The sequence below is a fragment of the Arachis ipaensis genome, chromosome B9 (assembly GCF_059453495.1).
Source record: "Arachis ipaensis isolate K30076 ecotype BB chromosome B9, ASM5945349v1, whole genome shotgun sequence".
NCBI lineage: Eukaryota > Viridiplantae > Streptophyta > Magnoliopsida > Fabales > Fabaceae > Arachis > Arachis ipaensis.
The window spans coordinates 155,591,442-155,608,919 of record NC_142444.1 but is presented as its reverse complement, the minus strand read 5'-3'; the positions used below and the strand labels follow the sequence as shown (position 1 = coordinate 155,608,919).

At 34.7% G+C, this 17,478-nt stretch overlaps 4 protein-coding genes across 4 annotated transcripts; all 4 read left to right on the top strand.

Moving 5' to 3' along the window:
* The first annotated feature begins 867 nt into the window (after positions 1-867).
* LOC110267312 (B3 domain-containing transcription factor VRN1-like) lies at positions 868-2,377 on the top strand. Its single transcript, XM_021112554.2, has 4 exons — positions 868-1,065; positions 1,146-1,572; positions 1,639-1,790; positions 2,007-2,377. The coding sequence occupies exons 1-4, from the start codon at positions 976-978 to the stop codon at positions 2,253-2,255; spliced, it is 918 nt and encodes a 305-aa protein (XP_020968213.1). The 5' UTR covers positions 868-975; the 3' UTR covers positions 2,256-2,377.
* A 3,471-nt stretch (positions 2,378-5,848) lies between these two features.
* Positions 5,849-6,552, top strand: LOC148546885 (uncharacterized). The gene is made up of 2 exons (XM_088499420.1): positions 5,849-6,347; positions 6,452-6,552. Exons 1-2 carry the CDS (start codon positions 5,849-5,851, stop codon positions 6,550-6,552), a joined length of 600 nt encoding a protein of 199 aa, XP_088355546.1.
* A 39-nt stretch (positions 6,553-6,591) lies between these two features.
* Positions 6,592-7,275, top strand: LOC148546884 (uncharacterized). The gene has a single exon (XM_088499419.1). It carries the CDS (start codon positions 6,592-6,594, stop codon positions 7,273-7,275), a length of 684 nt encoding a protein of 227 aa, XP_088355545.1.
* A 6,393-nt stretch (positions 7,276-13,668) lies between these two features.
* LOC107616194 (B3 domain-containing transcription factor VRN1-like) lies at positions 13,669-15,589 on the top strand. The gene is made up of 4 exons (XM_016318185.3): positions 13,669-13,805; positions 13,881-14,232; positions 14,311-14,450; positions 15,341-15,589. The coding sequence occupies exons 1-4, from the start codon at positions 13,722-13,724 to the stop codon at positions 15,587-15,589; spliced, it is 825 nt and encodes a 274-aa protein (XP_016173671.2). The 5' UTR covers positions 13,669-13,721.
* Positions 15,590-17,478: the final 1,889 nt, after the last annotated feature.

Below are 17,478 nucleotides of genomic sequence, written 5' to 3'. Positions count from 1 at the left end.
GCTTTGCTAGGGGATGAATGATTAGGGAAATTAGAGAAGACGAAGAACAATTGATTTTTGTTTTTTTTTATGTTTTTGTTTTGTTGTTTAAATTAATTGAATTCTAAAGTTTGATTAATTTAAAAGGGTATTTTTGTCTAATCAAATAAAATAAGGATATTTAAGACTTTTTATAAAATTAAATAAAAAAATTATTTTTATTTTTATTTTTATTTAATTAAAAGGGTGTATTAGTAAAAGTGGTGATATAATACATATTTAAAAAATAAAAAATAAAATGCTGATGTGAAAAATAAATTCCACATAACTTGTTACTACTTGTCCATATTTTAAACGTATTGGTACGTATGAATTTATCATACCGTAACAAACACCTTAAATATTGATGGTTAATTAATATCCAAAAATAATAAATTTTGATAATCTTTTAGCATTTTTCTTTTTAGCATCTCCCTTAAAACACAAATTGATAAACTCTATTTTTAAGTAAAAAATGTTAGAGAACTATTTAAATTTATTATTTTTTTAACTATCAAAATTAATTCTTTTAATCTAATAATTCAATAACATATTTTATCTTATTATTTTAAATATTAATAATTAATCAATAATAAAAACAATAAATTTTAATAACAATTTAATATTTATCTTTTTAAATATGTCCTTAAATCACAATATAGCTATTAGCTACTTTAACAAATAAGCCTTGAGTTATTAATCTTGTAAGAAGTGGCAGCGCTAGCTAGCTGCATTCCTTTAGAAGCAAAAGGAAATTGACATTAAATAGCATCGGTAACTGAGTTTCCCTGCTATATAGGCCTTGGGAATTCAACCATTTGGAGGTGTAATCATGACACTTGAGCAGTAACTAAGCATCATAAATAAATACTAGATATAGATATACTAGTCTTAACACCCATTACTTTCACTACTAGTTTGTGTTCTTGGCACTGAAAAGTCTCACCACCTATCTGCATGGCTTCTTCTTCTCAGTGGCGTGGCAAGGCTATAATCCCTGTCCATTTCTCAGCTATTATCTTCAAGAAAACTGATCTTCAGAGTCTGGTAATAAGCATTATTTATCTTCCTTACATATTCTATATTTTGAGCATGTTTAATTCAGTTTAATTTGATTAATTACACAGAAAATATCAAGTAAATTTACAAGGACATATGGAGGTGGTTTGTTTAATCCAATGTTTTTGAAGCCTCCAGATGGCACCAAATGGGAAGTGAATTGGACTAGAAAAAATGATGATGAGGTTTGGTTCGAAAAGGGTTGGAACAAATTCACTCAAAACTACTCCTTAGATGATGGCCACTTGATTCTTTTCACCTATCATGGAAATTCACAACTTGATGTTCACATCTTTGACAAATCTGCCTCTGAAATACTCTATCCGGGGTTAAACACTACTCCTACTACTGCTTGTGATGATGAAAAGAACATCAAACTTGATCTCATGCACAATGATGATGATGATGATGACTCAATTGAGATTTTGAAGCCTTGTAAACACAAACGCAGCATGCTAGTGTTGGTTCCTCAACCTTGTAATAAAAGAATGAAAGGTATGTATATATATAGAGAGATAGGATTTCATTTTCCATTTCTATTATTTAATTAATTATTAGCAGATAAGAAGAAGGTTGCTGAAAGAAGATCAAGTTGTTCATCATTGAATTGGCCAAAGCAAGAAAGAGCACAGGAAGTAGCTATGAACTTCGTGTCTGATAATCCTTTCTTCACAATGTTCATAACCCATATCCATCTTTCACACTACAAAGCGGTACGATTAAACCAACAAAAATACTATAAATCATATATTTATGTAAATACACATGATCTTTAATTTATTTTTAAAATGTATTTATTGTAACTAATTTGGTGGCTGATTTTAGTATACAGGTATAGTCTTGTATCTAAACATATATATTATATATTATGTATATGATCTTTATCTTGCAAAAGGTTAAAGTATATATTATTATTAATGTTGTTGAAGGCTGTGCCAAACATGAAAGAGTATACTGATGAGGATGAGAAGGATGTGGAGCTGAAAATTGGGGAGAAATCGTGGAAAGTCAAACTGAGGCGTGGTAGCAACTCTTCAAATTGTCGGTACTTGGGTGGTGGATGGTCCTTGTTTGCAGATCAGAGTGAATTGCTTCCTGGAGATGTTTGTGTCTTTGAGCTCATCAACATTCATCCTTTGCAGTTTAGGGTTCATATTTTCAAAAAGCAGCAGAGTTAGTTTGATCTCAACTTCGAAGATAACATCACTTTCCATGCATTTTGATGGCCTTACCTTTTGGTTTTGATACATTTCGGAAAAAATATGAAAACGTTAGCTTGTATAAGGAACGCTTCATAAGATATGGAATATTATTATAAGCATTAGGCAATGTTATCATTTTGGATTAATATTTGGCTATTAATAGTTTATATTTATATTTTTTCACACATAAATATTTAATTTGTATTTATATTTATTAAATTTTATATACATGAATTAATATAATTTATATTTATATATATTTATCAGAATTTATACATATAAATTATTTGTTAAAAATAATTTGATATTTATGCTGCCTAAATAGTAAATATTGGGCAAAATTACTAAACACTATATTATGTGATATATGTTGGTTTTTGTTAGTCTTTGTTCAACACTAATGCAGTTTTAATATCAAAGAATTCCTCAGCTTTATCAACTTAACTTTTGAAGAGTTCTGTATCCATATAGTGTTTCATAAAATAAAATGTAAAATAATGAATGAATATTTCAGAAAACGATAAAGAGAACTCATCAATAGCAAGTGAAAAAAAAATACAAATTAATATTAATATGGTTATATTACGTCAAGACTCATTTTTTTAAATACTACATTCCACTAAAACGGATACACAATTTGTGACTGCCATTGAAGGCTCAATTTTATGGAAATGGAGCCTGAATGTGAGCTTTTCATCCATATGGAATCAAGGGGGGCTAGACATGTATGTGGGGCAGAATTTTGGCACCTTTTGGAAGAAGAACTCGGACCGTTCGAGTCCTTTGTTGTGAATTTCCTAAACCCGAAAACGGACGGTCCGATTTGGGGTGGGGAGGAAAAAATTTTTGGTTGCAGAAAACGGACCCTACGATAAGGTTGAGTTGGAAGAGCAACACGGACGGTGCGAGTTGCATGTAGCTAAAGGTGAATGGAGTCGGACCGTCCGGTTTGGGTGGGGATGTCAGAACCGGTTTATGAAAACGCATGGTCCGATTTGGTGGTTTAATATATTTTTGAACGAAGTTAACCTAGTCGAATGGTCCGAGTTGAGTAAAGGGTCTATATAAAAATGTGCAATGAGTCAGTGTTAGGTTACTCGTCTTCTTCCCCTTCTTGAGCGCCGCTTCCTCTGTTTCGTCTTTCTCAATCTCTTCCATAGTTGTTCAAAGTCACAGAAGTTAGTAGCTAATGTTATGATTTTTTTTTTTGTGAGTAGGAAAAATGAGTGACAGAGTACTACTAAAGGTGTATTATTTTGGTCAGATTTTATTACAAACGTCTGAAGGAGTAAAATTTATTTGTGATAATCCACTAGATGTTGTTATTCCTTTTATTATTTCGTTTGAAGAACTTAAAGGTTTGATCTGTGAGAAGATTGATTCTGAGAGGGCAAAAAAAATATCATGTGTTCTATATAGATATCCGTTACCGGTATTTGGTCGGTTCGTCCAATTTCAAACAAGATATGTGACGGACGAAGCGAGCATGCAGGAGATGTTTTCAATGTATAGTGAAAACCGGGCTCAGATCTCGTTTATCGAGTTGTATGTTGAGTTTGAACAATCTGAGACTGACCGAAACATTCTACGGGAAGATTATAATAGTGACAGTGAAGAAGAGTTCGAAAGCAACTACGAATGTGTTGGTGCAGATGGAGTTGAAGCTCATGGTGACGGAACTATGGATCCAGATGTGACAGAGGTGGCAGATGCACTCGCAAACGATATGCCGTTTGCGGAGCCTTCATTCATGCGAGTTCTGGACTTGAAAGCCATGCATGTTCCGGAGTATCCGGAATATATGACTGCAGGTAGGGGTGGCAAACGGGCCTAAACCCGCCGGGCCGGCCCGCGTAACCCGCCAAAAAAGGCGGGTCGGGCTGGAAAATTGGGACCGCCAAATAGCAAAAGCCCGCTTAACCCGCACCGCTTAAACCGCTGGTTTTGGCGGGCTTTGGCGGGGCGGGGCGGGCTTCCCCGCCGGGCTTAGTCTTTTTTTAGCAAGGGGTATTTTTATAATTTTTTTTACCAAAACCCAACTTCCCCAACCCAACTTACAAGAGAATGAAGATGAAAATTGGGTGTTTTAGATTATGTTTGTTTTGTTTTAGAGACAATATTGTTAATTATGTTTTGGATTATGTTTATTTTGCTTTGGAAACAATATTTATAATTACAAAGACTTTAATGTTTGTGAATACAAAAATTATAATTTGTTTATACTTTTAGAAATTATAATAGTTAAAAGTAAAAAACAAAAGAGATTTTTTTATATCTTTATATATATTATTTAATAGTTAAAAGTAAAAAAAAAAAAAGAGGATATTTGGCGGGCTTAGCCCGCCGTTAGGCGGGGCGGGCTAGGATTCTGGGACCGCCTCACTAGGCGGGGCGGGGCGGGCCAGCCCGCCAAATGGCGGGCTTCTGGCGGGGCGGGGCGGGGCGGGGCGGGCTTCCCCGCTTGCCACCCCTAACTGCAGGTACGTTATAAAAGATAATAGTTTTTTTTATTTAGTTATTGAATTATTTATGAATGAATTAGTATTTCTTAACAATTATTTTAGCATGCGTTGATGTCATGTATGTGTTAGACATTGAACCGGTTTATAAGATCCCATGTAAAAAAAAATTAAAAAATAGTAAGAAGTTAAAAAAATAGAAGTCAAAATATGTGTTTTACTAACATTGAAAAACATATAACGTTATTTTAAACTAATATAGAACATAGAAGTTACTATTTTATTATTATTTATGTTATACACTATAGGTATTGGGTAAAAAATAATAATAAAATTCTCTACATTATGAAAACGAAAGTTAACGTGTGTTTGTCGAAATGACTTAGAAAACCGGACCGGTTAGTATTTGGTTCATCAGGGTTGATGGTCGAACCGGCCGGTTTGGGCCGGTTTTTGACATCTGACGTTCATGTCCGTATTTGTGATAAAAGTTACACAGTAACATGATGTTAGGGTTGGTTTTATATCATACTTGATGCAGTGAATATTGATTTATTAGGGTTTTGAAACATATTTGTATTTATTGAAATTTTTCCCATGCTGGTTGTCCTGGCAGATGTTCCTATTGTCGCAGATGGTGAATTTGCTGTTGGGATGGAGTTTAGTTCCCGGGAAGCTGTTATTAAGGCAATAAAAGAGTATTCTATACGACGAAGCGTAGACTACCGAGTGTATGAGTCTGAGCCGTTGACATTTTATGCCAAGTGTACACAGTATGGGTCAGGGTGTGATTGGCTTATCAGGGTTAGTCTGATCAGCAGGAAGTATTGTTGGGTTATAAGGAGGTATAATGGTACTCACACTTGTACCAGAGCCACCATTTCACAGGATCATTCGAAGCTGGACTCCATCACAATTGCAGAAGCAATAAAGCCATTGGTTGAGGCTGACCCTTCCTTAAAGGTAAAATCGGTTATAGCAGAAGTGCAGTCGAAGTTTAACTATACCGTTAGTTATCGGAAAGCTTGGTTGGCTAAGCAAAGGGCAGTAGAAAAAATATTTGGAGGTTGGGAGGCATCGTACGAAGCGTTGCCTATATGGTTTGAGGCCATGTGTCATAAGGAGCCATCAGCTGTTGTCCATTTTGAGACTATGCCTGCATATCAAGGCGATGACTTGGTCAGTCATATTCGGGTACTGCATAGAGTATTCTGGAGTTATTACCCCTGCATCAGGGCATTCAGACATTGTAAGCCACTTGTCCAGGTGGACGGGACTCACTTGTATGGAAAGTATAAGGGTTGTCTACTAGTCGCAGTTTCACAGGATGGCAACAACAATATCGTCCCAATTGCGTTTGCTATTGTCGAGGGAGAGACTTCTGATGCATGGCACTTTTTCCTTAGTAACTTGCGTCAACATGTTGTCACTCGGGATGGTGTGGGACTAATATCCGACCGACACGAATCCATCAATGCAGCTGTGGAACGGAGTAACGGAGCCTGGTCACCTCCTAGAGCTTTTCATATGTTCTGCATCAGGCATATAGAGTCAAATTTTCTGCGAAAATTCAAGGCACCATACCTCCAAAAATTGGTCGTCAACTTAGGTAACCATTTACTAAATTTAAGTAACTTAATAACAGAAATAAACATTAATATTTGTTTTTGACATCTATAAATCATCTATTTTTTTTTTGTTGCTATTCTGTAGGATATTCGAGGATGGTGCGGGAGTACGAAGTGCGTTACCAGCGATTACGGGAACGGGGGGAAGCGTACACTAACTGGTTAGGCCGAATTCCTCGCGAATAGTACGCATTGGCGTTTGATGGTGGATACCGATGGGGTCACATGACAACGAATCTAGTGGAATGCATCAATTCAGTGTTGAAGGGTGCACACAATCTTCCCATAACTGCTCTTGTCAAGGCAACATTCTACAGGCTGAACGAGCTTTTCACCAGAAAAAGAGCGGAGGCAGAAGCGCGGATTAATGCTGGCCATGTGTTCTCCGAAGTCGTGACCTCGAAGTTGCATGCAAATCAACTTGCATCAGGAAACATTCAAGTCAGTTGCTTTGACCGGCAGAATGAGGTCTTCGAGGTGCGTGAGATGCCAAGCGGACTGGAGTTTGCAGTTGATCTACGTGGTCTTCGATGTGACTGTGGAGAGTTCCAGGTGGACCGGATCCCCTGCAGACATGTGTTCGCATGTTGCGCCAACCAGCGACTGGATTGGAAGCTGTATGTGCATGATGTGTATAAGATGGACCAAGTTCGGCGGGTGTACCGAGCAAGATTTAGGCCACTAGGTAACCCGACGACATGGCCTGCATACAACGGTCCTCGCTACGTACCGAATCCGTATCTGAGACGTGTCTCGAAAGGGCGCCCGAGGATGACGCGCTTCCTGAATGAGATGGACACGCGAATGTTACGTCGTCCTAGGCGATGTACGCTATGTGGAGCCGAGGGACACAGTCGTAGTAGATGCCGTCGGTCAACTGGTACAAATGTCGACGGAGATGCTCAGTAGGGTCACATTGTGGTAGGTGTAGAATGTCACTAGTATGGCATGGGTTCTCCTTTTGAGGTAACTTGACCTGACATGTGTAATATTGTATAACGTTTTTAATCTGTTTTTTACTTCAAAAAGACATTTTATGTTGTAACGTTCTTCAGTTGTTCTTATTTTAATGTATGCCAGATGTATGTGTTAAAACATAAAACGGATACGTATCACAACAATATATTATAATCTGCAAAGTAAAACCTATCATGTTTGAACCGGGTCAGAGGTTTTCTAATCGAACCGGACGGTACGGCTGTTTATCCAATTGAATCCGGCCAGTTCGGGTAAAACATATCATGATTGAACCGGCCGGCCATTTTCACAAGTGTCCTGGTTGAACCGGCCGGTCCGGTTCATTCAATTTTTACTGAATGAACCGGCCGGTCCGGGTCAGAGGTTTTCTAATTGAACTGGACGGTCCAGATCCCCTGTTTATCCAATTGAACCGGCCGGTCCTTTTCACAAGTCTCCTGGTTGAGCCGGCCGGTTCGGTTCATTCAGTTTTTCTTACAGAACCTGCCAATCAGGACCAATTTTCACATTCAGTACATATACAACACCTGTAGCTTAATACGTAGTCAAGATCAATAATACCTGAATAGGGTCCGTCGTGATTAAATACTATAAACATACAATATAAATGTTACCAAAGTCCTTCTCACGAATTCAAATTGTCCAATAGATACAAATTAGTATAAACACAGTCCAGGTGATTACAACTTAAATAAATAATTTAAACCCCAACTACTTTCTCATGGCCCACTTCACATCCTTTACAAAATTCTTGCATTTCTTCGCCGCCTTCTTGAACACAGATGGAGTGTATTGACTAGCGCTGCGATGTGGTGGTCAATCCTCAGATTGTACCCTTTGGAGGTTTCATCCGGAGTGCGTGCCTGACCTGTATAAAATTTATAAAAAATAATTAAATGTAGTGCATCAGGTAATCAAAGCAAGACATATACCACATATCAATAAATAAAAGTCAAACAGAGATGCCAGTTAAGAACAAAAAATAAATAAGCAATCGAACATGTAAAGTAAAATACAAAACATAATACCATCATTACGAGATTCCTCATCCTCATCGAACTCCTCTATTTCATCATCCTCATGGTCCTCCTCGGCATCCGGGTCATCTACTTGATACTGACCTGTCTCTTGTCCGAGTGTGTTAGCATTTTCCTCAATGAGTCCTATTGAAACACGGTTAGGGTTCTGACTAAAAAAAGCTCCGCGTCCACCGTCACTCCTACTAGAGTCAACCGACACAAACCCTCCAGAAGCAACCGATGAGGTATGGCCCGGATACCTCGCATCCAATGAATACCTACCTGCCATGAACTCAGGCTGATGTCCATATTGTGATGGTCCAGCATCTGCAGACATCAACCCTAGCAACTGGCTAAAAGAACCTCCTTCTCCTGTTTCAAACTGTGAGGTTCCCCAATATTGTTGACTTATTGGGAATGATGGGGGGAAATGTGGCTGAGGTACATACTGGCTTGAGGACTGAGGTTGTTCTTCTGGAATCGGGTTTGGAGGTAATATATGCGGCGAATGTGGGTCTTGTCCTTCATTGTCATGATCCATATCCTGACTACCCTCATCGGTATCCTGATTATCCTCATCCAAATCCTGATCACCTTCATCCATATCCTGATCACCTTCATCATTATCTTGACCCACAAGATTTGACAAGTTCAAGTGGTCCCCATATTTTGAACGGTACCAATGCATGTAACTATCTAGTAGATGATGTGAAGGCATGGGAAGCTCAGATAGAACGTAGTTATACCTGTTTGACCAATGCATCACCCAATTTGAATGAGTCGGTTCCGTGGCCCAATTAAGATTCTTGGGACCCTTCAGGGTTTCTCCATGCGCCTTCTCTAGATCCCGCTCCTGACTAGGTTGTCCCTGAGCAAAACCAAACTGTCGCCTAAACCTATCGGTAGCATGCCACTCGATACATTCAAATGATACTAACGGAACTGTAGCGCTCCAAACAACCGACTGCATGTAGATTTCAGGAGGAATGATGTTTGGATCCACGCGATCCACAGCATAAGCAACCCAAACAAACTGAAAAAAATAAAGGAACCTCATGATCACAGTCCAGAACGCCAATTACAGTAACAATGTTGTATAATTATGTCTCAGACCCTAAACCAAAAACTAAAAATACTTTAATTAAAACACACCTGCCCTTCCTGAAGTTCGTCAAATGCCTTCCTAAAGTGACCTAACTTCAGATATCTATATCGCCGGTCACCACGCTCCCAGTTCCGCCACCTAATATGATATAGTCAATTACCTCAACTAGCATTAAATGAATCTTAAATATCAAGATACGGGTACATTGAAATAAATTATTACCTGTTTGCTAGCGGAAAAACTCGAGGTTCCCTAGGTAGCGGCGATAGATATGGCAGCCTGATCCAAGCCCAACAGAGTAGAAGTGTTAGTGGACTATCTATTTCCTTGCAGTTAAAACGGGATGCCCGGCATAATGCCCTGTAGAGATGTGCTAGGCACGCTGCTCCCCAACTATACTGACCAATACTAACAAAATCACGTAGCAAGGGTAGAAATTTCCAATGCACTCCTGCCCCAGACTTATCCCCAAACAAGATCGTCCCGATCAACAACATAATATGGCACCTCACATACCTCTGTATACTGATATCATCAATCAACTGTAAATTTTCTTTTAGATTCCGCAGCCAGGTAAGTTTTATGCAACTACCTCTGCAATCCGACTTAGGCGGTGCAACTCCAAATTGAATCAAGCACTCGGCCTCCAACGCTTCAAAACTGCTCATTGTCATCCCTGTGACTGGAAGACCATCTGTGGGAAGACCAAGAATCAGAGCTACATCTTCAAGTGTCACAGCACATTCACCAATGGGAAGGTGGAACGTATGTGTCTCTGGGTGCCAACGTTCAATTAGAGCATTTACCAATGCTTTTTGACACTGCACTATCCCAATTTGAGATGCATGATAGAACCCGGTAATTCGCAAATGATCCTCCACCCTTTCGTTATACCGATCCGGAGGAAGTGGATGGTTACATGTCAACATTCTTGATTTCTACAAAAAAAAAAAAAACATAACAAATTACTACTCAAATTATTAAGAATTACTAACTTACCATCATCAATCTCTTGACTGAATCCTTATACAACTAATTCTTGTAACCTCTAAATTTATTTAATTAATCCTCAAAATTATTCATAACTGCTAATGAAACTCATTACAAATACATATATTCCTAATCATAAATCTCAACAATATTACAACATCCCCAATAATATCGAACGTTAATTACTCTTTTGTTAAAAATTTTTTCCCCTCCAATACAAAATATTAATAATCTCTATATGCCATCATTCATATTCTAACAACGCTAATAATTAACTTGCTAATAATAATTACTACAATTAAGATTAATTAAATATTCTCATAATTAAAATAACCTTTCTAATCAACTCAGCATTAACACTTTATCACAATAATAATAACATTTAACCAAAATTGATAACAGTTATACTTAATTTATTAAAAACAAATTTAAATAACATTGGCTTACAAATAATAATTATACTAAAAATAAATAAATTTATAAAAAATTTACATTGTCTACTACTAACTACTACACCCAAAAACACAAAACTAAACAACAACAACAACATAATCATAAAAAATTTTCTTATCATGATATATATAATTAATAATCTGTAAAAAAAATTTAAATAAAACCTAATAAATATTTAAAAATTAGTCATAACCATTCTATTTATATACTTCAACTACACGCCTAACAACAACATAATCATAACAAATTTCCTAATCATGATTTATTTAACTAATAATCTGTAAAATAATTTTAAACAAATCTAACAAACAATTAAAAATTAATCATAATCATTCCATTTATGTTCTTCAAGTGCATGTCTAACAACAATATAATCATAAAAAATATTTTTATCATGATAAAAATAATTTCAAATCTATCAAAAATATTTTAAAATAATCTAACTAATATTCATAAATTAGTCATAATCATTTTATTTATACGCTTCGTCAACTGTGTGTCTAACAACAATCATAATATTCAAATTTTATATTTTAATCATTATAAATATTAAAAAATTAAAAAAAATTATAAAAATACTTACAACATAATCAGGATCACTGAGATAATGAATAATATGAAGCTCAGATCGATCAACATCTTTAACTTTGTATTTTTTTGGCATTGTTGTTGCTCCTCCACCATGCAAAACTCAGAAACTCAGAGAAAGGAAGAACAAGGCTGTGAGGGTGAAAGGTTAGTGGGAGTGAAGTGTGGTTTCGGATGGTGAGAGAGGCCATATTCCTTTCTGTCTTTATGAGGGGCACCGTTTAGGGACTCAGCGGGGAAGCAACGCGTGTCCATTGATGAACATACGCGGACCGTGCGATTCGTCCAATCCCACCCAACTCGGAGGGTCCGAGTCCCTCAGCAACCTGACCCACATGCACTGGAGTCGGACCGTGCGTGTGCGATTCGTCCAAGCCCACCCAACTCGGACCGTCCGAGTCCCTCAGCAACCTGACCCACATGCACTGGAGTCGGACCGTGCGTTTTGTCGGTTGAAATCGGAGGGTCCGACTCCCTCTCCCCTGACACCACAACTTGGTTACACACCTCCCACCCCCATATCCTTCTCATACACCACCTTCGATACAATATGTAAATTAAAAAGCGGCCATTGAACAATGATATTTTCAAAAGCAATGATTATTATGCAAAAGGATAAAATGTAAGTATACAAAAATATAACTTTTTGTAGAAATGATAAAATCTTTAATAATATTGAATAAACAAAAATTCAATAAATTTTAATAACTTGTTTAATTCATGTATATTATATGTTAATTGATTAATCTAATATGATTTAATTAACATTCTATAAGCCATATGTTAAAATTAGTACAAGTAAAAATGTTTGAACTTTTAATTTAAATAAATATATAACAAATATATAAAAATTTAATTTTATATATTTTTTATAAACATTTTCTCCCTTTATAATCTTAATTAAATATTCTAAAGAAAGACACATGTAATCTAAGACAGATTAATATTGGAGAGTTTTTGAGAGAGAGAAAATAAGTAATAATATTAAGATTAAAGATGCAGCTAATACGAGTTCTAAGTTTATATAGATTTTTTTATAAAAAAATATAAAATTTAATTTTTAATGTATTTATAAAAATAAAAAGGTAATTTTTTTATTAGTTATAATCTTTAAAAAAAAAACTCTAAAGTAAAAAGATATATAAAATAATAAATTAATCATTATTAAATTAGTAATTTTATCATGTGTAAAATTTTAAATCTTAATTTAAGAAGAGTTTATCTATCTTTTGTCGTAAGAACACATGTTAAGTTTATAAATTAAAAATTTTTTAATTAAAAATATAAAATATTTATTTTTTAATGAATTTATTTTGTATTCATTAAATAAAAATATTTAAAATTTTTTACTATAAATTGATTATATGTTAGCTAAATCCATTTAAAAATAATTAGACTCTCATTTTTTATTTTAAGTAGAAATTGAGATGCAATTGATTTTATGTGAATTTAATAACTGAAAATTTATATATGATAATTTAGTTAAATCTACCAAATTATTTAACAATTTTTAACTATTAATTTCATATGAAATTAAGAAATTGTTTTAGAAGAACTTTACTAATAACCAAACATATACTCTAATCCGGAACTTAGCTAAATCTTAATATTAAATGGTGATTGTTTTGGCGTCAAAGGGTATTTCTAACTTATCAAAAAAATTAAAAATTAATATTTAATTTTAAAATATAAAAATAAATAATGATTAAATATTTAAATTTTGTCATAAAAAATAAGTTAGGTAAAAATTAGACAATAAATTATAAGTATTATAAAATTTATCATATTAAATTTGTTTATCAGTTTAATGGATTTAGATTTTTTAAATTTTAAATTTTATTTTAAAAAATAAAATATAATCTCTTGCTGTTGATTTTATAGATAAGACAAAAAAATAAAAAAATTATTAAAAAATAAAAAATTACACTTTATACTTTATACTTTAAAATAAAAATTTAAAATTTAGGAGATTTAAATTGGACCCTAATGTCTGCTATTTGTTATTGGTTATATTTCCGAAGCTGCAAGCATTGGCCTAATCAAATCAAATCAAAAAATGATGACACTCGATTTTGGAGTAGGAAGCAGGTAGCCTAATTAGGATCGTAAATGAAATAATTAATAAGAGCTTCTTCGCCTTCTCTCACTTCCACCTTCATTATTGTTGTTCTTGTAAGTTGTAACACACTAACACTTCAAACTACTACTCTACTTGTGTTCCCATGTCTTCTCATCTTCACCAAGGGAATGCTGTCATGCCTATTCTCTTCTTCAAGATTATACTCAAAACTAACCTTAAAATTCTTGTAAGTCTATTTAATTTCCTTGCATATGCATATTTTTGTGATACCCTACTAAATAGTTGATTATATTCTTGACAGAAAATACCCAACAAATTTGCACTGAAACATGGAAGTGGTTTGTCCAATCCAGTGTTCTTAAAGCCTCCAGATGGAACAAGGTGGAAGGTGTGTTTGAGCAAAAAGGATGATCAAGTTTGGTTTGAAAAGGGTTGGAAAGAATTCACTCAAAATTACTCTCTGGATCATGGATGCTTGGTTCTGTTTAAATATGAAGGAACTACTTCTTCCCAATTTGATGTCATTATAATTGATGACAGTGATTTAGAAATAGACTATTCTTCCTACAATGGAAATGATGATGATGATGATGTTTCAGTTCAGATTGTGAAGGAAATCCATCCATACAAGAAGAACAAAGAAACCATGAGAGGTTAGGAAACAAAGAAATCAAGAGTTTTGTATGCAATTCTCGACTTAATTAGCTTGTTTCATTTGCATTGAATAACAGGTGAGAAGAATGTGACTACTTCTTTGTCATTGAATCGGCCAAGGGAACCAAGAGCACGAGAAGAAGCTAACAAATTCGTATCTAACAACCCTTTTTTCACGGTGCTCATAAAGCCTCCTCATATCACACAATACCGACTGGTAATGTTAAAAATTAAACCATCTAAATTTATTGTTAGCCCTAAACTATATTACATCCAATGATGTTGTATTTGTCCTAAACTTATAGATTCACCAAATTTTAACCAAGTCTTTATTGAGTTCTAATATAAGAAGCTTGGATACCTTCAAAACCTTGATGTATCTGTACTCTTTAATAGGTTGGATAGGTTTAATTTTTAACAATTTAACTTATAAAAAGTTGTAACATTAATGTATACTGTAATTTTTAAAATTAAATTGTAATTTTTTTAAAAAATTATTTAAGTGTTTACAAAAAAATAAAAAAAAAACTTTTTTTATAATGAAAAGTTTTTTATTATTTTTTTAAATGAATATTTTTATAATTAAAAAAATTAAATATAAAATAATTTATTTATAAACTACTTTTAATATAAATATTTATTATTTAAGCTCTTTGTTAAAAAGAAATTTAATTAAGTTATTTATCCAAATTGGACTTATGTTAAAGTCGATTTATTCTTTTGTTTTTTAATATGTGTATGTGCATAAATTTTAACTATAAATACTTTTAATTAGTTTTAATCTTATTTTTTATTATAATTTATTATTTATATATTTTATTATATTTGATGACGTATCCTAAACATATAGTATCTTATATTTTTATAAAAATATTGTATCGCTGTATCGGTGTCGGCTTGTCGTATCTAAGTTTTCTAAGTTCTAATGATAGATAACAGTTTATAATCTATCTTACATAAAACAGGATTTTTTTAAACTTGTATGTTAAAAATATTTAAAAAAGACAATTGAAAATGCTTATTTAAAATAAAAATTACCAATTAACAATTTGATAAAATTATAAGGATGTACAGAATTTTAAAATTTTATCTATACTCATGATGCAGTGCATACCAGTTTTGGAAGGTTATGTGGATAATGAAGTGAAGAATGTGAAGCTTGAGTATGGGGATAGATCGTGGCCTGTGAAGATGCTTAGTTGTAACAAAATCTATACAAATCGCTTCCTTTCTGCTGGGTGGAACTTATTTGCACAAGAGAATGAGTTGAAGCCTGGAGATGTTTGTGTCTTTGAACTTGTTAATATGCAAGATTTGGTCTTTAAGGTTCATGTTGTTGCTGCCCATCATGCTTAATTAGTAGAACTTTCCTTTTGAGATACATGGAGGAAGAATCCATATATATAGCTGATGAATGTAGGTTACTGCAATAGCCATTTGTATTTCGAACTCTTTGTATGTGATATATTTTGTGTTGAATGAAAGATGGCTGGATTTCGAACTCTTTGTGTGTGATATTTTTATGATGACATCTTCACATAAAGATAATATTGTGAACTTTTAGATAAATAGCATTATGGACCATTAGATGAGTTGATATATTTGAGTATTTAACTAAATATATTTGATTAACCAAGGTTCACAATGTTATCTTCGTATAAAGATATCATCATGTGAGTATTTTTTATTTGGTGAATGCTACCTTACTCCCTCTAAAATAACATGTAAATTACTTTTCATTATGTGTCATATTGTAATTGGTTCTTATCTTAACCATAGTTGGGTTATTTTATAATTTATTATTCTTAAAATATCAAAGCTCCACTCCCGTTAATTGAAGCACATTCCACTCCTCCATTTTTTGTTCATCACTTCATCACCTAGATTCTGTCCTTCCAAGCACCGTTGCGTTCGTGACAAGAAGCGCCAACGTCATCGCCATCTACTACCCTCCCACACAACCTCTCTTTCTTTAGTGCATAATCCCTTAATCATGTCGTTGAATTCCGTCGCCCATAACTTGTCCTTCCCAGTATAGCCAGCGCCTCTTTTTGCCATGGATCACTGCTTATCCACATAATTAATGACGTGATGACGTTGGCTATATTGGGAAGAGAGGTTGTGTGGGAGGGCATGGCAATGACGTTGGCGCGACGGTGCTTGGAAGGACCAAATCTAAGTGATGAAGTGATAAACAAAGAATGGAGGAGTGGAATGTGCTTCAATTAAGGGGAGTAGAGCTTTGATATTTTAAGAATAATAAATTATAAAATAACCCAACTATGGTTAAGATAAGGACCAATTACAATGTGACACATAATGAAAGGTAACTTACATGTTATTTTAGAGGGGATCCGATAGCATTCACCATTTTATTTATTTTTTTTTGTGACTTAAAAGAAAAATAAACAAAAACTAAGAAAGAAAAAAAAACAAGAAACTGCTTAAGAAAGGCAGTCCCGCTGAATACTACTCTCAAACTCCTTCCAAGGCAATGGAAGCTCCACTTGGGAAGAAATAGTCCTCATTGCAGTCTTTGCCATGATGTCTGCTACTGTATTTGCATCTCTCAAGATCAACCGAAGATCAGCACGCCATTTCCAAGACATGATATCTCGGATTTTTAACACCAAAGGATTAGTAAACCCAGAGCAATCTTGTAAATTATTGACAATAGTAAAAGCCTCCACACAGTCTGTCTCACATATAATGTCTCTTTGTCCCGAGTCCCATGCTAAAAGAAAGCCTCTCCAAATAGCAAACAACTCTCCTTGCAAAATGCTACGACTCTCAATTGTTCCCAGACAACCTCGTTGCCACCTTCCCTTTCAATCTCTGCTAACACAAGCAAAACCAACTCGAGCACCACTGCCAGGATAGCTAGCATCACAATTAATCTTAAAGGTACCCACTGAGGGGGGAATCCAAGAGCCACTAATGGTTGAGGGGATAGATAGTCGTTGCAACTCAGAAATATTTCGGAGCTCCTTTTCTAAGGACAAAGCCATACCAATCACCTTATCTGTGGTCCAATGCTCGTGAGGATGAAAGATCTCGTTGTTTCTCGAACACCAAATCCACCAGAGACCAGAAAAGAATCTAAAGGGGCGCTGTTTGCTATTATGTAAGAACCAACTCATCAAATCCACTGGTTGATCGGAGATCCCTAAAGCTTGCCAAACAAGTTGGGCTTTTGGACAATCCCGAATACAATGTAAAACCGACTCCTGACTTGAGAAACATCG

Bases quoted from the DNA above. Each gene is read 5' to 3' on its own strand.
- LOC110267312 (XM_021112554.2), top strand. From the start codon at position 976: ATGGCTTCTTCTTCTCAGTGGCGTGGCAAGGCTATAATCCCTGTCCAT. The intron at 1,066-1,145 runs GTAATAAGCATT...TTAATTACACAG, and splicing joins AAACTGATCTTCAGAGTCTG to AAAATATCAAGTAAATTTAC. The intron at 1,791-2,006 runs GTACGATTAAAC...ATGTTGTTGAAG, and splicing joins ATCTTTCACACTACAAAGCG to GCTGTGCCAAACATGAAAGA.
- LOC148546885 (XM_088499420.1), top strand. From the start codon at position 5,849: ATGTGTCATAAGGAGCCATCAGCTGTTGTCCATTTTGAGACTATGCCT. The intron at 6,348-6,451 runs GTAACCATTTAC...GCTATTCTGTAG, and splicing joins AAAATTGGTCGTCAACTTAG to GATATTCGAGGATGGTGCGG.
- LOC148546884 (XM_088499419.1), top strand. From the start codon at position 6,592: ATGACAACGAATCTAGTGGAATGCATCAATTCAGTGTTGAAGGGTGCA.
- LOC107616194 (XM_016318185.3), top strand. From the start codon at position 13,722: ATGTCTTCTCATCTTCACCAAGGGAATGCTGTCATGCCTATTCTCTTC. The intron at 13,806-13,880 runs GTAAGTCTATTT...TATTCTTGACAG, and splicing joins AAACTAACCTTAAAATTCTT to AAAATACCCAACAAATTTGC. The intron at 14,233-14,310 runs GTTAGGAAACAA...ATTGAATAACAG, and splicing joins GAACAAAGAAACCATGAGAG to GTGAGAAGAATGTGACTACT.